A 23,154-nucleotide genomic window follows, 5' to 3' on the forward strand; every position below is an offset into this window, starting at 1 on the left:
AAGTATAACATTTGTTTGTCATTTTAATATAAAAAAAATAGGAAGCTTTACTATCACTTAAAAAACAAATGCTGTGTTCACTGAAGTATTATACAACACTATATATATTATAACTAATTACACTTAAACTGAACCTTCACTAAAGAGTGAAAGTACCACTCATCCCCCCTCCTCCCCTCTGCCTTGAATAAACTTGATTTTTTTTTTTTTTTTTTTTTGGGGAGCAGGTACCATTTTGTGACAGGTATCTGCTCTCACTCCCTCAAGTCTTACCTAGGTGAGAATTAAAGCGGTATTAAACCCAAAACCAAAAATGTAATATGTTGCAAAATTATTTTTTCCCCTCTGCTTTCCCCTGGTGATCTGGCCAGTAACACACCTCCTGTATTATACAGACACCACTCTGGATGAAGGAGCACAGTTGGCAGATTTGGACAGCAGTATTGTCAATCTGGGGGGGGGGGAGTGTTAGAAGCACTAGCAGATTTACATACACTAACAAACTATAATAACATACAGTAATATATATATATAACATACACAGGGCTCAAAATTTCAAGTCCTGAGCTACTAGCCAGGCCTCAAGGTTTACTCGCCACCAGTTGCCCCACCCAACCCCTACCCTGCCCCACCCCTAAACACATCCTCATAAATTATCTCATGAAATGACACTTAAATGTTTTATGCAGAATTAAGTTCTGAAAATAAATATTAACAACTTTATCCATGCCCATCAATGCAGCCCCACCTGTGCCCATCAATGATGCTCCAACCCTGTGCACCAACGCAGCCTGACCGTGTCCACCAACGCAGCCTGACCGTGTCCACCAACGCAGCCTGACCGTGTCCACCAACGCAGCCTGACCGTGTCCACCAACGCAGCCTGACCATATCCACCAACGCAGCCTCCCCGTGTCCACCAACACAGCCTTCCCGTGTCCACCAACGCAGCCTCCCGTGTCCACCAACGCAGCCTCCCCGTGTCCACCAACGCAGCCTCCATGTGTCCACCAACGCTGCCTCCATGTGTCCACCAACGCTGCCTCCATGTGTCCACCAACGTTGCCTCCATGTGTCCACCAACGCAGCCTCCATGTGTCCACCAACGCAGCCTCCATGTGTCCACCAACGCTGCCTCCATATGTCCATCAACGCTGCCTCCATGTGTCCATCAATGCTGCCTCCATGTGTCCATCAATGCTGCCTACCTGTGTCCATCATGCTGCCTCCATGTGTCCATCGTGCTGCTTCCATATGTCCCTCATGCAGGGGAAGAGAGGAGAGGAAGGGGATTGCTGGCCGGATGATCAGAGCACCGTGTGATATAACTGGAACAGCTTTCATTTCAATAGCAGTGGAGTGAGGGCTGACATACAGTAATAAACTGAACTCCAGCTAACACTTTATAATCAATTACAGCAAACAGTCTTTTCCTTCTGGGATAAAGGTCGAACATATATAAAAGCTGATCATTTTAAGCACTCCTGCCAGTGTTAAGTGGTCTGTCTGACCCCTGTAACTGCAAGAGAGCTTTTCTGTTGATGAGTTGGGTCCATTTTTTTACACTTTGTGGTGTGTTGAGCACATGTTATATATTGATTTATTCATGTATATAAATATGATTTATTAACCTGTTTATTATTATGTGCTGGAGTAAGCGCATTTCTTACTCTATTTAGGCTCTGAATAGGGCAATTACCACTTACATGTGATGTGTGCGGGTTTTTACATGTTTATCACTTATATGTGGTGTATGTGGGTTTTCACATATGTATCATATCTTTTGTAGCAGATTATTAATGTTCACTTTTTTATATATTTTTTGTAGTTTTTGAACACATATTCCACTACTTACACAGGGTATCTTTCAGAGTATCAGCCCTGTAGCTTTTGGCTGTAGTGCGATTCTCTATTGTGTGAGGTCTCACATATATTTTTATTTTTTATGAGCGCTACACTTTATATTTACATTTTTTCTTTAAATAAACCAACCATTCAAAGAATGAGCACATTTTGCTAGTAACAAAAATGCTGCATCTATCACCGCAGTTGCTAACTGCAGCATACAAGGCATAACATACACATCAATAAAACCTATGACACCGTTAACATAAAGATTATATAAAAAATAAATAAAACCTGTAGTTTTCCAAAACAGAAATAATCTGAAGTGCATCAGTATTGATTTTCTCACCAGTAATGACTAATGTGAGTTTGTTGGTACACAGTACTGCACGTCATCAGCTACACACTACATGAAATTTCAGAACTGCATGACTGCAGTTAGAGTGGAATAATTGTATTTACATATAGTGATTCAATAGTGAAGCTGGAAAATAATAAGTTACTAGAGTTTAATGTCACTCCAGCATCAAAATCTCACAGTATGAGTATACTACACTGGAACTATAAAAGTGATTAAATCTTGACTCTCATTTACCCTTGTGCAACAACATTTAATTGGTCTTTTTAACTGTTTAGCAAAAAAAAAAAAAAAAAAAAAAAAAGTACCAGACAGGAGAGCCCTTTTAACCACTTAAGCCCCAGACCCATTTGCAGCCATTGGACCAGGCCCCTTTTTGCGATTCGGCACTGCGTCGCTTTAACTGACAATTGCGCGGTCAAGCGACGCGGCTCCCAAACAAAATTGGCGTCCTTTTTTCCCCAGAAATATAGCTTTCTTTTGGTGGTATTTGATCACCTCTGCGGTTTTTATTTTTTGCGCTATAAACAAAAATAGAGCGACAATTTTGAAAAAGATGCAATATTTTTTACTATAATAAATATCCCCAAAAAATATATAAAAAAAAATGTTTTTCCTTAGTTTAGGCCGATACGTATTCTTCATATTTTTGTAAAAAAAAAAAAATCACAATTAGTGATTATTGATTGGTTTGCGCAAAAGTTATAGCGTTTATAGCATTTTTATTAATATTTTTTTTTTTACTACGCCACATTATGGCGGACACATGGCCAGCAGAAGGAGCTGCGTAGCCTGTATGTTTTATACTCTGTGTCTGGATGCTTGCTCAGCACTGCTGACATCACTTCCTCCCCCGCGTTCCAGGGTGGTTAGCGTGGAGCTTCCCACACCATGTACAACAGGGACTAGCTGCTAAAACAACCAGGACTAACATCCTTACAGCAAAAGGACTGCCAGCGGAGCCTGCACCCTATCACCAACACACTCCAGGATTTTTTAACCTTTATGAACCTGCAAACCAGTAAGTTAAAAAAACAATATATATTTATGTGATAGGAAAAAAAAAAAACCCTTCCTGTCTTTTTTACTCCAATGTGAAAGCCCGAGGGCTTTCACACTGGAGTGGTGCTCTAGCAGGACGTCCAAAAAAGTCCTGCAAGCAGCTTCTAAGAAACGGTTTAGGAGCGGTGTATACACCACTCCTAAAGCGCCCCTGCTCATTGAAATCAATGGGCAGGGCCGCCGAACCCCTCGGCAAAGCTCCGCTGCAGTGGCAATTTTTGGCTGCTAATGGGGGTTACAAGCGCTCCACTAGCGCCCGAAAATCACAGCTAAAATGACACCCCCAACTCCCCAGTGTGAAAGTGCCATTACAGTGACCGAACCAGAAAATCAAAAGGGTGTTAGGAGGCTCCTAGCAATGTATTTTTGATAATGAAACGCATGGCGTAAGGTTTGGACTGTGACACACCTTTCAGTCTTTGGAACACACAGGGAAAGTGAAAACCCATGGAGCATTCTACACAGAGAGTAATCAGCTTATCATGGTGCTAGTTCTAGGCACAGTGCTAGGTGAGTACATTTTTATATATGTTTTTAATTTGCATTTGTAATAAATGGTTTTACACTATGGGAGTATTTTTGTTTCATTCTGGTGCTTACTTATCTGGGCAGTTATGAGGAATGATCAATGAAGGTGATCATTAAAATCAGTTCATAATAAAGTGTCAGACCATCTAAAAATCCTAAAGGGAACCCACAGAGGAGGAAAAGGAGAGAAGAACCCACATTTGACTGCAATATCAACAGCTTTTAGACCCACCTATTAACCACTGAGGGGTCTAAACGTCTGGTGAGGGTATAAAAAAAGGAATTATGCCCTATACACATGGTTGGACATTCCGATGACAAAATCCATCGGATTTTGGCCCAAACTTGTCTTGCATACACACGGTTGCACAAAGTTGACGGAAAATCCGATCGTTCAGAACAAGGTGAAGTACAAGATGTACGATGGGACTATAAAGAGGGCAGTAGCCAATAGCTTTCATCTCGTAATTTATTCTGAGCATGCGTGGCACGTTGTCCGTCGGAATTGTCTACACACGATCGGAATTTAAACAATCAGATTCTGTTGTTGGAAAACTTTAGATCCAGCTCTCAAACTCTGTGTCGGAAATTCTGATGGAAAAAGTCTGATGGAGCCCACACATGATCAGATTTTCCAGCAACACGATCCGATCGCACATTTTCCGTCGTAAAGTGTACAGGACATTACACTTAATTTGTGAAGGTGTCAGCTACAAGATGTTGCTTAAAGTGTGGGATTTAAAGGCACAGTGAATGTGTTGGACGTACAGTGCCTTGCGAAAGTATTCGGCCCCCTTGAACTTTTCAACCTTTTGCCACATTTCAGGCTTCAAACATAAAGATATCAAATTTTTATTTTTTGTGAAGAATCACCAACAAGTGGGACACAATTGTGAAGTGGAACGAAATCTATTGAATTTTTGAAACTTTTTTAACTAATAAAAAAATGAAAAGTGGGGCGTGCAAAATTATTCGGCCCCCTTGCGTTAATACTTTGTAGAGCCACCTTTTGCTGCGATTACAGCTGCAAGTCACTTGGGGTATGTCTATATCAGTTTTGCACATCGAGAGACTGAAATTCTTGCACATTCTTCCTTGCAAAACAGCTCAAGCTCAGTGAGGTTGGATGGAGAGCGTTTGTGAACAGCAGTTTTCAGCTCTTTCCACAGATTCTCGATTGGATTCAGGTCTGGACTTTGACTTGGCCATTCTAACACCTGGATACGTTTATTTGTGAACCATTCCTTTGTAGATTTTGCTGTATGTTTGGGATCATTGTCTTGTTGGAAGATAAATCTCCGTCCCAGTTTCAGGTCTTTTGCAGACTCCAACAGGTTTTCATCCAGAATGGTCCTGTATTTGGCTGCATCCATCTTCCCCTCAATTTTAACCATCTTCCCTGTCCCTGCTGAAGAAAAGCAGGCCCAAACCATGATGCTGCCACCACCATGTTTGACAGTGGGGATGGTGTGTTGAGGGTGATGAGCTGTGTTGCTTTTACGCCAAACATATCGTTTTGCATTGTGGGCAAAAAGTTCGATTTTGGTTTCATCTGACCAGAGCACCTTCTTCCACATGTTTGGTGTGTCTCCCAGGTGGCTTGTGGCAAACTTTAGACAAGACTTTTCATGGATATCTTTGAGAAATGGCTTTCTTCTTGCCACTCTTCCATAAAGGGCAGATTTGTGCAGTGTACGACTGATTGTTGTCCTATGGACAGACTCTCCCACCTCAGCTGTAGTTCTCTGCAGTTCATCCAGAGTGATCATGGGCCTCTTGGCTGCATCTCTGATCAGTCTTCTCCTTGTCTGAGCTGAAAGTTTAGAGGGACGGCCAGGTCTTGGTAGATTTGCAGTGGTCTGATACTCCTTCCATTTCAAAATGATCGCTTGCACAGTGCTCCTTGGGATGTTTAAAGCTTGGGAAATCTTTTTGTATCCAAATCCGGCTTTAAACTTCACAACAGTATTACGGACCTGCTTGGTGTGTTCCTTGGTCTTCATGATGCTCTCTGCGCTTTCAACAGAACCCTGAGACTATCACAGAGCAGGTGCATTTATACAGAGACTTGATTACACACAGGTGGATTCTATTTATCACCATCAGTCATTTAGGACAACATTGGATCATTCAGAGATCCTCGCTGAACTTCTGGAGTGAGTTTGCTGCACTGAAAGTAAAGGGGCCGAATAATTTTGCACGCACCACTTTTCCGTTTTTTATTTGCTAAAAAAGTGTAAAATATCCAATAGATTTCGTTCCACTTCACAATTGTTTCTCACCTGTTGGTGATTCTTCACAAAAAATTAAAAATGTTATATCTTTATGTTTGAAGCCTGAAATGTGGCAAAAGGTTGAAAAGTTCAAGGGGGCCGAATACTTTCGCAAAGGCACTGTATTTGGGGACACAGTTTTGCACTCTGCACATTGTGGAAGTCAAACACAAGTATATGTATTGGAACTATTTGGGAATGCACATTTCCACTTTATATATTGAGGAAGCATAAAAATGTATTTGCAAGGTTTTACAGTTTTATAAGTATTATGGCACTGGTTGGCACAATTGATTTGGCATTGATTTAATTTTTAAGGTAATATTGTTTGAATATTTATGAATAGTATAGTAAAATACAGGCACGGTTTTGCACATAACAATAATTCAGACCTCACTCAAAACAAGCATTCAATTCTTTATTTAATGCTGTGTATATCTTGAAATAGAGTAATTCTGAATATCAGGGGGATAGTCTTATTGCAGCAGCTGGGGATCACTGAAAAATCACATAGCACAGGTTCACCAAAGTGTTTAAGTTTACTTTTTTTTTTTTTTTTTTTTTTGGGAGGGGGGGTAGGTAAATGGTCTACATCTATAGCAAGAGCATTATTGAACTTTAGACAAAGCTGCACAGTTTGTTTTCATCTACAGGCACCCCTTACCTACAGTTTTTTTGTAAAGGTGAAACAAACTTTTAAAGGGAAACTCCACTTTTGTGGGGGGAAAAATTAGCACAATAACAAGAAATATATATATTATAGCATATACAATTGCGACTCAAGTCATATTGTAACTGAATGTTATTAAAAATGATATTTCATTTTTAATATTCACAGCTGTACTTTTCTGTAAAATATAATGCAATATGGCTACCTGGAGGTGTTCTGTACACAGACTGTGTACAGAACGCCCCATGAAAATGTAATTTCCTGCTTGTGCGATTGGCTTACTGATTTTCTCAGAAGTCTACATTAAGATACAAGTCAGACTTTTGGCATCCCCGGCGGCAAAGTGTCATTTTTGGTGAGATACTTCCAAATGGAAATCACGTTTAATCTGATGCAGACCCTACCAATTTCCTCATTAGAGCCCTGCAGGAGCAGCAGCTGATCAATAATTATAAAACCACCCCCCCCATACATATTCACTTTGCACATGGACACAGACAAACAAACAGCTATTCCTTCAAAATAACAAAAGGTAGGAATCTGCAACAAAGTTTGTTAAAATCCTTGTAATGTACATTGATCACCCAGAGAGAATGTTTTTTTTTCTCAACAAAAGTGGAGTTACTCTTAAAGGGTTTCATAACATCTATTTAACATTTATAACCTGAAATTTCTTTTGAGACACTGTTAAATTGATGTGTTTGTTCCCTCTTTAAACGGTTTGTTCCACCTCAAACTGAAATTTTGCTAAATGACTTGGTTTTTAAAGGAAGTTGAAAAACAATGGATCTTCTGGCCAGGTCAACAGGTTATAAAAATATGCTACAAGGGGACTTCTGTGTTGATGCTATTGAAAGACTGCCTTTTTTATCTGCCGATTACAATTTTAAGATGAACTTCAGGCAGCAAAAAAAAAAAAAAAAAAACTCATTAAAGCCTAACATGTTTTTGTCCTTTTAAATAGTTCAGACATACTATTTACTGCACTAACAGGTGTGCCTTCTGGCACTGTATTAACAAGGTATGTAGCCTCTGCCACTCCAGGAACAAAAGAGAGTTGGCCTGAGTGCTAATCATCCATTCACGGGAAGCACTATACTCTAATCATGAATACAAAGCTTCCTCTGAATGGCTGAGAGGCAGACGGGATGACTTACGATCTCCGCCTCAGCCAAACAAAGAAGGCTTTGTATTAATTTATAGAATACAAACTCCCTGTGAATGGCTGAGCAGCACTCAGCCGGACTCTTTTTTTTGTTCTGGGAGTAAGATGGGAATATCTGCGTATTTAGTTGTTTGCATGAAGGCATGAAGAAAGAATAAAAAACTGAAGTGGTCATAACTAAAATAATGGAATTCACGATCACAATCCAGAAGCAGCATCACAAAAAATGACTGATAACCTTTAGCTGGAATTAAACTTAAATCTCTAGTTATTGCAAATGGGCTTACCCAAGGTCTTTTTGTTAGACCTTGATCTACATCAGTCTACATTCTATAACCACTCACTTTATTTTTTGTATTGATTTATTTAGCTGAATCTCCTGGGGTCATAAAGAAGCTGTAAATGTAATGGTTGCAATGTGTTCAATATACAATAGACTCACCTACACAAACAGATACAGTGAAGGCATCACCGCATGCCACCATTGTCACCTTTAACCCTTGTGGTGTACTGACGAGATAGGGCACTCTACTGTTTCGGTGAGCACTGGTACCTAGCTGTCCATGTTGATTGCTGCCAAAGGTGTAACACTGCCCCCGGGCTTTCATGGAGAAAGTAAAATAAAAAAAAAAAAAGGTAAGGGAATGAGAGCAATCTTTGCAAAGTTTCCACACTCATCTTTCATGTCTCTGTGTATTTGTTCATACAACAGCTTGTCAACACAAATGTTAGCTTTAGAATGTCAAAGTGAAAAGACTTTCCTAGTCATTCACAAAAGTAGAGAACTGTTGGTCATTCAGCTCAATACAAACACAAAATCCCATTGTAAACATGCTGTTCTCTCACTTTTCCTACACATTCTACACATTGCTTGTTCTCTTGTCTCTCTACTGACCTGTTACTACAGCGGAGTGGGAAGTGCCCACATCTGCGCACAGAATGGCCTCCAGATGCAGAGGTGCGGATTGGACTGGACTGAAGGTGTAGACCTCTTCCACTTGATCCTCAGAAGGTGGTTCACTAACAGTCGTTATCTTATCTAAGCCAAGCTTGTTAAACCTGAGAAAACCAAAGTAGTGCTTCAAGTTTATATTTATTAGAAAAAGTAAGCCTGTTAGAAGCCAGATATTTAACACAAAAATATGTAAGATTCAAGAGATTCAAAAAATATATCATTATACAATCACAGATCATACAATGAAATTCAAGTGCAGCTCTCATAAAACATAACACAGACACTGACAAATCAACATTTAAAAAATGCATATAAATAAAAATACATACTAAAAAATAAATCACATCACCTTATCCTAACGATTTAACTTCCTGAACTTAAAGTGGAACCTTACCCATAACAACTTGATAAAAATGATGTTCTTTAGCAAGCAACATACATTCCACAATAATAATTATGCTACCAAAATTAGAGTGTGCTGTAAATTCCCTCCAGCATTGTTCCTGATTCTTTTTGCAGGAGGCTGCCATTTTGTTGAAGCCCAGAGCTCCTGAACAGCAGTAATTCTTTAGGCTGTCAGCAGATCGGCTTCTACAAATTCGATAGTGTCTAAAAATAGAAAGCACATGAGAATGTGTAGAGCAGGGTGAGACAATGGGGTAGACTTACTAAAACTGGAGCACTCAGAATCTGGTGCAGTTGTGCATGGTAGCCAATCAGCTTCTAATCTCAGCTTGTTCAAATAAACTTTGGCAATAAAACCTGGAAGCTGATTGGTTTCTATACAGAGTTGCACCAGGTTCTGCATGGTTTTTGTAAATCAGCCTCAATGTATTATTGGATTTTAAACAACGTAGGCACTTATGTTTACATAGCTATACCTGCAAAAGGGGCCAGCCTGAAGTAATCTAGCAGGACTTAATTTTCTGACTAAAGTTCCACTTTAAAAGCTGCACTGCCAGAGAGAAAAAAAAATGTAAACTATTTGTATGAGCCCCAATGCTCCTATAACACTTCCCCAACTGTAGCATCTAAAAAAAATCTGAGTATATTTAAAGCGGTTCTGCACACATAATAATACATTTTCCCATTCTGTTGCCTCTAGACCGTACATTTGATAATGCCACATTTTTTTATTTTTTTATTAATCTACCTTTTGTAATTTGTAGTATTTGATTTTCCTCCCCTGCGGCGATGGGCGGTCTCTTGCGGGGATCAGCATCACTTCCTGCTGAACCCCGCACTGTCTCCTGGGATCTTGTCCAAGTAATCCCAGGAGACATTGCGGCTAATGCAGCCGAAATCTCGCGAGATTTCGGCTAATACAGCCAAAATCTCGCGTGATTTCGGTTAATACAGCCGAAATCTCGCGAGATTTCAGCTGTATTAGCCGAAATCTCGCGAGAGTTCGGCTGCATTAGCCGCAATGTCTCCTGGGATTACTTGGACGAGATCCCAGGAGACAGTGCGGGGTTCATCAGGAAGTGATGCTGATCCCCGCAAGAGACCGCCCATCGCCGCAGGGGAGGAAAATCAAATACTACAAATTACAAAAGGTAGATTAATAAAAAAATAAAAAAATGTGGCATTATCAAATGTACGGTCTAGAGGCAACAGAATGGGAAAATTTATTATTATGTGTGCAGAACCGCTTTAAACAATGCCATTTGCAGTCTTTACCCAAGAAGCAGTGTCCTGCACAGCACCTTATAAAAAAAAAGATAAAGCTATAAAGACATTAAACAGTCCAGTAACCCCAGTAGTTTGCATGCATGAAACCTGAACACTGGAATGAATGGAAGGATTATCTAAAATTGGGCCAGCTCTGTGAAAGCATTTGAAAACTGTTTTAGTTTTATTATTATTATCATACAGGACAGAAATAGTGCTGACAGTTTACGGAGCCCTTAACAACATAAGGGCAGACAGTACAATTACAATACAGTTTAATAAAGTAGAAATCAGAGAGCCCTGCTCGTTAGAGCTTAATGGAGTGTTTAGAGGTGTGTGTGTGTGTGTGTGTGTGTGTGTGTGTGTGTGTGTATGTGTGTGTGTATGTGTATGTGCGTGTGCGTGTGTGTGTATGTGTGTGGGGGGGGCACGGATGCTCAACCTGTGGTACTCCAGCTGTTGCGGAACTAAAAGTCCCATCATAACTCTGCTTTTGGAAGTCATGCTTGTAACTGTCAGCAGCTTGCAATGCCTCATGGGACTTGTAGTTCTGCAACAGCTGGAGGGCCACAGGTTGAGCATCCGTGTCCTAAAGCATTTTTTTTTTCCGAAATGAAGTTAAAAAGAAAAAAGCACTTACCTGAATGTGCCTAAAATGACTGGCATGTAAAAAGTATATGAACAGGAATGAATATTATTGTATATATAGTGCACCATCAAACCTGTTCTATAAATGTTTCAAGACCAACACTGCTGATTCTGCAAAGAACTGAATATTATTATGAGCTGCAGAACTAAAACTGCAGAGTATAAAATCTAGTGCAGTGTTGCATGGTAGCCAATCAGCTTCTAATTTCAGGTCAATTAAAGGGGTTGTACACCCTTGTGTTTTTTCACCTTAATGCATCCTATGCATTAAGGTGAAAAACACCTGGCAGTGACCGGCCCCCTAGCCCCCCCCCCCGTTTTACATACCTGAGCCCTGGAAGTTGACCCACCGGGGATGCACTGTCTCTCTGCCTGAGGTTCTTAGCTCTTGATTGGATAGATTGATAGCAGAGCAGTCATTGGCTCGATCGGGTCCGAGTCATACATTTGGTGGCTATAGACGCCAAATGCTGTACTCAGGAGAGAGCCCGCATGGTAACCCCCTCGGGAGAACGCTTCTCCTAGGGGGTTATCTGATGTGGGGAGGAGCCACGAGAGCTGCTGTGGGACCCCAGAAGACGAGGTTCGGGCCACTCTGCGCAAAACAACCTGCACAGTGGAGGTAAGTATGAAATGTCTGTTATTTAAAAAAAAAAAAATAAACCCTTACAATCACTTTAAGCTTTGACAAAAAAACAACTGGAAGCTGATCAGTTTCTATGCAGAGCTGCACCAATTTTGCACCCTCCAGTTTTTGTTAGTAACCACCAAGTGTTCCACATAGTGTGACCCAAATAAAGCTTAATAAAGGCTACAAATTAAAGTGTTACTAAACCCACGTAAAATTAAGTCTATATATGCAGTAAAGCATGCTTGTTATACTCACTGTGGAACCTAAGTGGTTAATCATTTGCGTTGTGTAAAAAGGCTGTTTGATCCTGTATGCAAATATCCTCCCTTCTTACATTGTCCCCAAAACATTTCCAGATAAGATAGAGTTAGTGGAATCTGCACATGCTCAGTTTGGTGTGTATTGCTAAAGATTTTTTTCTTTCTTGGGAGAGTGCAAGTGATCAGCACTGGGCCAATCAGCACTGTCCAGACAGAGTCAGGGGTCCTGCATCCTGACAGGACAGCCAGTGCAGTATGAAAGCTCTTCCTATAAGCTTTAACCAGGCACTGACAGAAGCCGCAAAGCTTCTATATACTGCTGATGAGAAAAGGTATTTAGCAGTTTATATTTACTAAAATAATTGCGTTTCCATGTTCTGTGTACTGTGAGACACCAGATATAGTACATGCAGGGTCCTGGGTCTGGTAACACTTTAAGACAAATCCAACCCCTTTTACTGCTCACAGGCCATCCTGTATCCTCTCCTATTCCCTGCAATAAGCTGGGTGTCAAAGCCCTGAAGTCTACTCTTTCTCCACTGCAATCCACCATCCAAATAACGGGCTCCACAGTGAAGACATTCAACTCCAGCCAGAGTTCCTGTCATGACAGCACATTGCTCACTCCCACACTTTGGGTGGAAGTGAGTGGTGTGCTGTCATTAAAATAAGCCTTGGCTGGAGCTGAATGTCTTTGATGACCAATACTGATAACATGAACATGTACTACAGTAAGGCAAGGAAAAGCTGTTGCCACCAGTGAGGACAATTGTGGCATGGCATTGCTGGAGGGGAGGAGAGTGAAGTATAATTTAGTTCCACTTTACATCCCCCTCCCAAACATATACTGACTAGGGATGCAATAATCCCCTTTTTTTATTGGCGAGTACAAACACTGATTTGCGTCCATACAAAATAAATGGGTGCAAATCACACTGCAAAAATTGCATGCGAATTGAACAAGAATGCGGTTAGATTCCTGTCCGAATCGCATACCACTTCCCTACCGCTCCTGTGTGAACCCAGGCTAGTCATAGTGGATTTGAGCCTAAGTTTATACAGGAGCGGGGAAACCATCTGACTGAGGAGATCTGCGGCTGTCGCTCCTCCTGCATCTCCCATGGTTTTGTTCCCCCTGGCCTCCAGCAGCTCTCTTGCCCCAGCCTCCAGCAGCTCCCTCTTCCCTGCCTCCAATGGTTTGAGCCATCCACTGGATCATCTCCCCATCCCCCCAGTCCCTCAGTACCAGATTGCTGATACCACACTATCAAAAAAGCCGATTCACCGGACTGGGGATTTTAAATCCCGTGGCTTTCTCTCTTATCCTGACAGTACAGACTAGACAGGTTCTGATTGGTCAGCAATATCAATGTCAGTACTACAAGGTGATGGCTCAAACCGCTAGAGGCTAAGGAGGGGGGGGGGGGGCTGGGGTAACAAAGTCAGGGGAGCCACAGATGTCCTCAGTTGAATGGGAGCCGGTGATGGTGAAACCTGTCATGCAGGAAGGTTTTCTACACCGACCCTGTTAAAATTGCATGCAGTTCTTTGCAGTGCAATTTGCACCCCTTCATTTTGTATAGACGCAATTCGCACCACAAAGTTTTGTTTCGGTATCGGAAGCATTTTTTACGAGTACTAGTGAAAATACTCTGCATCAGTGCATTCATAATACCGACCTTTCCTTTTTTCAAACCTTCCTCCATTCATCTGCCAGCAACAAAGAATGGAAGCCTGATGTAAGTTCCAAAGTACCTAAATGCGTTATTTCCTTCACTCCCAGCAAAGGCAAAACACAGGTTTGCTTTAACACGAAACACATCAATCATCAAACTTTCATTTTCAGGACTTATTTTTAAAGAATTAAAATTTAGAGAATTTCACATGATATACATTTTGGCCTCGAAAAGGTGCACCCACACGATTTGTGATGTGATCATTTGAAATAAACTATTGGACTAATGTGAATGAATTTTGTGCTGGTGACATGTTATTATTGTTTTTTTGTTTTTTTTTATGAGATAAAAATAAGCTGACATTTTTGTTCGGGGAAGATGGATAATATTAGGACACAAAAATCATTCTGCAGACATTATGACAATTTGGTATTACAAAACCTCCATTCTTCTGCAAGATTTGTCTGAAGTATTGAAATTCATAACATTTATATTCAAATAAGAAGTTGTTACATTGTTATCAATCTTAATGCCCTTTGCGTGCCATGTTTAGAACATACAAACCTGTTACTGCCACAGGCCAAGATCTGATTGCCAACGGTCAGAATCATAGAACTGTCAATACCACATACAACTCTCTGGGGTTCGTAGTCCTGAGGGATTGCCACCTGCTGAGGGGAATTATGAGATTCCTGGCTACCTAACCCCAGTCTTCCTGCAGTGAGGAAAGAAATAAGATCAGTAAAAAAAGGAAAACCTTGGATTGGATTGATGAAAAATGTAAATGCCCCCCTTCCTCCCCACTGTATAATCATCAATAACATCAAAAAACATATGATATGCACTTAATACCAAAAACCCAAAACTTGGGGTTTACTAGTTTTACTTCACATTTTTTGGGCACAGAAAAAATAATATATTTTTTAAATTACAGTGATGTGATGCTGTATATTCATTGAATGTATATATGAAAGGCTCCTGCGCTCTATGGTCAAAAGATGGTAAGAAGGCAAAGATCTATTCTAATGGGAGCAGCAAACACTCTATGAGTTGACTCTCAATAATAAACAGAAAAAAAAGGGGGGGGGGGGGTTGTGTTGCATTTCCCAAATACCAACAAAACTGATACAATCAAATAGAAAATAAATAATAAATTAATTAATAAGTGTCAAAAATGTATATTCATTAAAACCTAAAACAAGCAATTTATACAATATACAACTCATTTTATGTTATATAATTAGTTCTCATCAGATTTTAACTGCAGTGTACTATGACGTATAGCTTAGAGCTATCAATAATTCAATTATTGAATAAAACAAAAAAACAAAAAAACACTGTTGTGATGAAGCACTTCAAAAAGGAAAATATATCTGTATCTATTCTAGAAGCATCAAAAAAAATTGGTCTAGTTTATAGAGTTAGGTGCAGATGTATTGGAATATTCAGCGCAGGGTTGCCACCTCATCTCTTTAAAACCAAACACATATTAATTACTCAGGTTCTGTGGCTGATTAAGGTGGTAATTAAACTCACTTGGTGCCTTATTTGCATTAAAGCAGAGCTCCAGCCCTCCAGCCAAAAAATTAAAAGTCAGCAGCTACAAATACGGCACCCAAGCCAAATTTTTAGTTGGCTCTCGCTTGCTACCACCGCCATTCCTTGTAAGGGAAACTGGCAGTGAGGCCTTGCCTGGAAGTAGGAGTGGGTACCTGTCAAAAATAAGGTATCTGCTCCCAGACCCCCCCCACCCCCCCCCCCGAAAGGCTCCCTCCCACCCCTTTTGGGTGGAGTACTACTTTAATTTAGCCTCAGAACCTGTGTAATTCATATGTATTTGAGGTGGCAACCCTAACTGTACAGCCCTGTAATGGCACAGAAAATGTTTTACACAAGATATTTGTTTTTCAACATTACAGTCCTCTGATACACTCAAATCAATAAGATAAGTTCTAATACAGTAAAACCTTGGATCAAGAGTAACTTGGTTTGAAAGCATTTTTGCAAGACAAGCAAAATTATTTAATACATTTTGACTTGATATACAACGGATGTCTTGATATAAAAGTAGCGTCAAATCACAAATGAGCATAAAAGAGAAGAGAGGCTAAATGTAGCAATATGGTTACATTTAATGAAGGTACATCATTTATCAACACATTGCTACACTTAGAGGCGCCTCTCTTCTCTTTTATACTCTGTAGCTCCTGCTGGATTTTGCTTCTAATCCCCTTGTGGAGGCTTCCATTTGTGGATGGACATTTTATGGTTACACAACCCTACAATTTTCTACCTGGCCCATTTAAATATTCAGTCGAGGTCGGTCGAGCCAGATGGTGTTGAAAGGGCCTCCCACAGCAGCATTACTGCATTAGACAAAATGTAAACTGTATATGGTTAGATTAAGGATTTCCAACTTACTATGTCCTATGGCACCGCTTCTTTATTGCTCAAACCAGCCAGGTCTCTTTCCCGAAATTTCAGTACTTCCTAACTATTGTTCAAGTGACTGCAGTGTTATAGGCAGTGAGTAAGTTCCATTAACCACTTGCTTACTGGGTACTTAAACCCCCTTCCTGCCCAGACCAATTTTTAGCGCTGTCACTCTTTGAATGACAATTGCCCGATCGTGCTATAGTTTACCCAAATTAAACTTTTATAATTTTTTTCACACAGATACAGCTTTCTTTTAGTGGTATTTATTAGCTGCTGGGTTTTTTATTTTTTGCTAAATAAAACAAAAAGGGACCGAAATTTTGAAAAAACAAAACTGTTTCCTAGTTTGTCATAAAATATTGAAAGCAGATCATTTTTCTCCTTCACTGATGAGTACTGATGAGGCTCCACTGATGGACAAGGCTGTGCTGATGGGCACTGATAGGCACTGTTAGGTGGCACTGAAGGGCACTTATAAGCAGCACTGATAGGGGCTGATAGGGGCCACTGATGGGTGGAACTGGTAGGTGACACTGTGATCACGTGATCCTGCATTGAATCCGCCTCTGGGATCAATTTTATCTGAAAGACGGTGTTTCGTCAGATTAGGCGACCAGTCAGAATTTGTAACGGAAGTGTCGTTCCATCGCTGCCATCTTGCTACATCCTGCACTACTCAACAGTAAGGATACTGTGAGAAGGTGCCAAGCGGACATCTTGTTACACCGAACGGAGTAATGAATTTCACACTTATTTTTTAACAGTAAACGGTGCTTATATGGTGACACACAGTATTTAGAAATCCGACAGACTGTTTAGATGTTGAATTATAAAAGCAGCGACAAGACTGCTGATCTCACAGGTTTGCAAATCTGACAGAACACCGCTAAGTACTGTATTTCACCATATAAGCTCCATTTACTGTTAAAAGTAAGTGTAAAATACAAGACTCTGATGGGTGTAACAAGATGTCCACTTGTCGATTTCTCACTCTATCATTATTGTGGAGGAGTGTGGGGTATAGCAAGATGGCGGCGACGGAACATCACTTCTGTTATAAATTCTGATGGGTCGCCTAATATGACAAAACAACGGCCTCTTGAGGAAAAAGAAAATACTTGGTTTATGGAATCTAGTTGCAGCCACAACCCTGGTATTTAACGTCAAAGTAATGATGCAAATTCTCAGTTAGGCGGTCGGCAAGTAGTTATGGAAATGGCAGCTGTTTTTTCAGTGATTCACTAGTGTCACATGGCTTATAGTGCAGCAAGTAGGTTTAATTTTACCGCTCTTATAAAATCTTAGAATATGTTTAGGGTCTAAGGCAATAAGTAAGCTCAGTACACTTGTAATATTGTGCATCTTGCATTCAATTTTTTATTTATTTTTTGCAAAGGGTACAATCAGGGGCATAACTATAGGGGGTGCAGCAGTCACGACCGCAACTGGGCCCTGTGCTGCAGGGGGCCCATGCAGCCCCCTCTACATATGGCCGGCAGCAGCATAGGCAGCTAGGGGTACCAGTGCACCATGCACATGGGTGGCTGAAGGTGGAGGGTGACTAGCAGAGCTCCATGCTCAACTATCGCACTGGCTGCTCTTTAGTTGTGCATTCCCCGCATGACCCGTGTCCTTGGCCGGCTCCTCAGAGTGCCCCTCTCCTGCTCCATGCATTGCCACTCAGTCTGATGTCTGTTCTCCCCAGCCAGAGTCCCGCCCCCCCCCCCCCCAAGTCCGGCCCACACTGCACTGCATACTTCTCCTGGGTAAACAAACTTTAAGCACACAGATGCAGTGCAGCCCTATGAGAGCCGGCTCCCCGGAGGACACTGCAGGCTTGTCTACCAGCCCCCCTCCTCCCCCGTCATACCCAGATGATGAAAGTTCTTTCTGGGAGATATGCTGATCACTTGTCCAGCACACTGGATGGAACCCAGGCCAACATGGATAAGTGTGCGGCCTACAGCTTGGTCATGGTGAGTGAGAGGACCCCATCCCCCACACACCATTACTTACCCCCTCCATCTCCCCCTGGGGACAGAGGCCCCTTCTCACGTGGGGACAGGGACCCCCATCTTCCTGGGGACAGGGACCCCTTCTCACCTGGGGGCAGTAACTTCATATGCCCTGGAGAAAAGGACCTCATCTCTTCTGGGGACGGGGACCCCATCCTGCCTAGGGACAGTCCCCCAATGGGGCACCTAAAAATAAAAAAATTAAAAATTAAAAAAAAACGACTGATGCCAGTGGTGGAACTACAGGGCTCACAAAGGTCCATGCCCTGGAGTTCCACCACCGGACTCGGAGGGAAGGGCCCTGGCTGGGGTTCAGGGGGGCCCTTCATGGTTTCTTGCATCGGGGCCCTGAAGGTTCTAGTTACGCCACTGAGTACAATAGAGATTAAAATAAGCACTCAGGGAAACCTCTAAGCAAAACCTAAAATGCATTTTTGCTTTAGGAAATCTGGCATTGCTTTTACATCACCTATAAAGCTATGTGTAGACTATTATTCAATGGGATCACCTATTTCAAGTAATCATTGTATTCAGCTGGATTTTGGTCCGGGAATCAGCTTATGTAAGAAAACCCTAAACCAAAATTCAATCTTAGTCTAGGTAAATACCTGCAATGTTTATTTAAATCTGGGTGAACATTTTAAACTGTTCGTTTATATTAGCAACAGTACTTTAAGTATTATAGTCCTTTAAGGTAAATGATAATGTCACTACATAGAACAACTTAGAAGGTAATGATATATTCTCTATTAACCAGCAGTAATTTGTTTACAGGCCCTTTAAAGTAAATGATAATACCACTATTCTGAACAATTTTGTGAGATAATGATATATATTTGTAAGGTATACAAACACTATGGGAAACCACTGTAATCAGTAACTATGATAAAATCTAAGAGTCACCACTGTACACCAGACCTGGATGTTCTGGTTCTACCTGTATAGAGCTCACAGCTCTTGCATCCTGTGTGGTGTACTATAAAACTGTCAGAGTCTGAAGAACTGATGTTAATGTATATTAAAGACCAGAATGTAATAGCAATGTCAGTCTTCAATCACAGAGGTACTTGTCATACAGATTTATGCAGGCAGAGGTCAAAACAAGCCTTACCATTGTCCCCACGGCCCCAGGAAAACACTTCTTTTTCATTAGAAACAGCAAGGACATGTGAAGCCCCGCAGGACACATGAACTATCTCATAACCCAGAAGAGCTTCTACAATCTTAGGCTGTAAGAGAAAGCACAGGATGACTTAAGTTTCATAAAGCCAATTATAATAATATATGCATACTTTATAGACATTGACCATTGGACTGTCAGTTAGCAAGGGCCACAGGAAGCAAGCCAGAAACTGACAGTACAATACACAATTAATATATAGGACAAATATGCCAGAAACAGCTTTTAATGTGGTGCTACAATGACATTCTCACAATAGCCATTACACATGTATATATACATGGTGGGAATTAAAAGAATGAGAGACTGGGGGATCTGCATTGGCTGCAAAATTTGTCATGACTATGGCTTGTTGGCCACACTCAGCATGGATCGGGGGGGTTTGCGTACATAAAGGGGTCACAGGGGTCTCAATTGCAACCCAGTGCCATGCTCCAGAGGGCCCTGTACACCTGGATAGGAGGCCTTGACTGGGGCCTTGCTCACTACAAGCAGGAAATGGAGGGGAACAATTCCTTTACATGCTGCCTCGATGCCCCTACTATCTTCCTTCTGCTGTTATCGGCCCCTGTATGATCCCCTGCCCCCCATCTGTCAGCATGAAGATCAGGGAAGGGGGCCAGTAAATGTGTAATTTACCGACACCTTCCTTTTCCTAATAAATAGGTGTTTACTATGCTTCAGTTTGTGAATTAACAGGAAGCTCTGTACAGAGCTATCCCTGTCCATACATTCTATGCTGCTGAGGCTGCAGAGAAGAAGATTGAGGGCTGGGTCCATAATCTCCTTTCTCTGTCTCAAAAGGTGAAACATCGGAGATCTGTCTAGACCCCTGATATTTCACCAAGTCCCTCAACGGGGCTCCTAAAAAACTGTAAAAAATTCAATAACATAAAATGGTACAAAATATAAAAAAAAAGAAAATAACAAAACTAAAAAAAACTATTACCATTAGTGGCGGAACTAACAAGGTCACACTTGAGCCTGAAGTTTCTAGTTGAGCCTCTGACACGGATATATTACACTCAATCTCACCCAACAGAAGTATAAGAGGCTGTCACAAAAGAAGCAATGTGAATATCAACATTTTCAATATCACACTTTCAATAGTCCATTTTGGTCAGCCTGAATGAACAGAGGCTAATGCCGCGTACACACAATCGGAATTCCGGCCAGAAAAAGACAGATGAGAGCTTTTCATCGGAAAATGCGACCGTGTGTATGCTCCATCAGAATTTAGCTATCCGAATTTCCGCCAGCCAAAAATTGATAGCATGTTCTCAATTTTCAGGATGGAAAAACTTTCTATCGGAAATTCCGATCGTGTGTATGCAATTCCGACACGCCAAAAATCACGCATGCTCAGATTGAACTACGAGACGGAAGCTATTGGCTACTGGCTATTGAACTTCCTTTTTCTAGTCCCGTCAAACGCGTTGTACGTCACCGCATTATAAACTATTGGAAGTTGGTGTGACTGTGTGTAGGCAAGACAGCTTGAGCCAAATTCCCTCGGGAAAACCATCAGAGCTTTTTTCGACGAGAATTCCGATCGTTTGTGTAGCCGGCATTAGGGGACCCTGGTCCATATATTAAGGTATTTAAAAAAAAAATCAAATTAAAGTGGACCGACTGTAGGTGCTGTTGTGTATTGGGGGGTTTGGTTTGTTGTCTGGAGTCCTGTTTTAAGTTCTTAGCAAGACTAATTAGACAGCACTGAATTGCTTATAGAAAGCTGATCCCTTTGGCAGTAACAGCAATATAACATATGTAAATGCAGACCTATGTGTCTGAGCAATATTTATTTGCCTAAACAAGCAGGCAAATGGGAATCAATGCCAAGGAGAGCATGTTCTTTTTTTCCTCATTATTAATTAGATGTCACAGCTTTGCAAATATTTCTGCCCATGTTGTGCAATAGGAACATATGTTGTTCTTTTGCTAATGTGGTATCCCTGGAAAAATTCAGCTTTACAGCATTAATTAAATAGAAGGATATGTTATAAAAAAACTGATACTGATATTTTTAAAGCAGAACGCCAGTGAGGAAAAAACTAATGCGATTATGCACACTCTGCACTTTGTTTCTCTTTAGCTGAGAGCTAAACAAATGCATGTAATGAATTATCCAAATTATGGTGGAGGATTATGCAACAGAATGCAATCTGTCTAATCGCTACTGTGAAAAGAAAAAAAACTTTACTTGCAGCCCAAAACTTTATGGAAAAATCTGCCAAAACGTAACCACTTAAGCCCCGGACCATTTTCCAGCTAAAGGACCAGGCCCCTTTTTGTGATTCGGCACTACGTCGATTTAACTGACAATTGCGCGGTCGTGCGACGCGGCTCCCAAACAAAAATTGGCGTCCTTTTTTCCCCACAAATAGAGCTTTCTTTTGGTGGTATTGGATCACCTCTGCGGCTTTTATTTTGAAAAAAATGCAATATTTTTAAACTTTTTGCTATAATAAATATCCCCAAAAAATATATTTAAAAAAATGTTTTTCCTCAGTTTAGGCCGATACGTATTCTTCTACATATTTTTGGTTAGCGCTTATTGATTGGTTTGCGCAAAAGTTATGGCGTCTACAAAATAGGGGATAGCTTTATGGCATTTTTATTAATAATTTTTTTTTTTACTAGTAATGGCGGCGATCAGCGATTTTTATTGTGACTGCGACATTATGGCGGACACGTCGGACAATTTTGACACATTTTTGGGACCATTGTCATTAATAAGGAGATCAGTGCGATTAAAAATGCACTGATTGCTGTAAAAATGTCACTGGCAGTGAAGGGGTTAACCACTAGGGGGCAGTGCAGGAGTTAAGTGTGAGTGTGTGTGTTTTTTTACTGTTGGGGGGCATGGCTTGGCATGTGACGTCACTGATCGTCTTTCCCTATAACAGGGAACAGACGATCAGTGACAGCCACACTAGGAAGCGCGAGGAGTGGTTTGTTTACACATATCTCTCCTCGTTCTTCACCTCTGTGACCTGATCACGGGACACCGGCGGCAATCGGGTCCATGGGTCCTGTGGCCACGGTCACGGAGCTCAGGACCGGGTTGCGAGTGTGCCACCGGCGGCGCACGCACGACCCATGGTCTTAAAGGGCCACGTACCTGTACGTGCCTGTGCCCAGCCGTGCCATTCTGCCATTGTACATCGGCGTGAGGCGGTCCTTAAGTGGTTAAAACAGTACTAAACCCCAGACCAAAAATGGAAGATCTTTCAACTTACTAATCATTAGATGTCGTGGCTGCATCTGTTTTCTCTTTTTTTTAAGTCTTTTCCCCACCTGTTTTCAGCTGGTGATCTGACCATTATCACACCTCCTGTATTAGAGTGCCTCCAGTCTATGGATGAATGAGCACAGGGGGCACCTTTGGACAGCAGCATTGTCAGTCTGGGGGGGAGTGGAGTGTTAGATGTACTTGCAGGTTTAGCTACACTAACACATTGAAGACAAACTCCAACTCACACTTAGTAAGTGTTTTTGTTTTGTTTTCCTTTTGGGATAACGGTTATACATGAACAAATAAAATCTGTACATTGTAAGCACCCCTGTCAGTGGTAAATGGTTTGTCTCAACAGATGTACACTAACTGCTACATCTGGAGGATAACTTTTTCAGCTGAAAAACAAAATACTTTTTGCCTGGATCACCAGATAAAAATAAAGGAAAGAAAGCCTAGAAAAGAAAACGAAATCAGCAATCGCAACCTGCCACAATGTAAATGTTTGCTTTTGGGTTTAAAATCTCTTTAACAGAAGACACA

General features: G+C 41.2%; 1 protein-coding gene across 1 annotated transcript in view; it reads right to left on the reverse strand.

The window, feature by feature from the left end:
* The window catches only part of NEK8 (NIMA related kinase 8), a 114,261-nt gene that overhangs the window by 27,503 nt on the left and 63,604 nt on the right, over positions 1-23,154 (reverse strand). The window contains exons 10-13 of the mRNA XM_077480406.1: positions 19,305-19,422; positions 14,307-14,457; positions 8,797-8,960; positions 8,344-8,502 (exon numbers count right to left, since the gene is read on the reverse strand). Coding sequence (XP_077336532.1) covers positions 8,344-8,502; positions 8,797-8,960; positions 14,307-14,457; positions 19,305-19,422 — 592 coding nt within the window. The remainder of the gene's footprint in view (positions 1-8,343; positions 8,503-8,796; positions 8,961-14,306; positions 14,458-19,304; positions 19,423-23,154) is intronic.

This window comes from Lithobates pipiens, unplaced genomic scaffold (genome assembly GCF_037356315.1).
Source record: "Lithobates pipiens isolate NorthernLeopardFrog02 unplaced genomic scaffold, aLitPip1_a1.2 Scaffold_16, whole genome shotgun sequence".
Classification (NCBI taxonomy): Eukaryota; Metazoa; Chordata; class Amphibia; order Anura; family Ranidae; genus Lithobates; species Lithobates pipiens.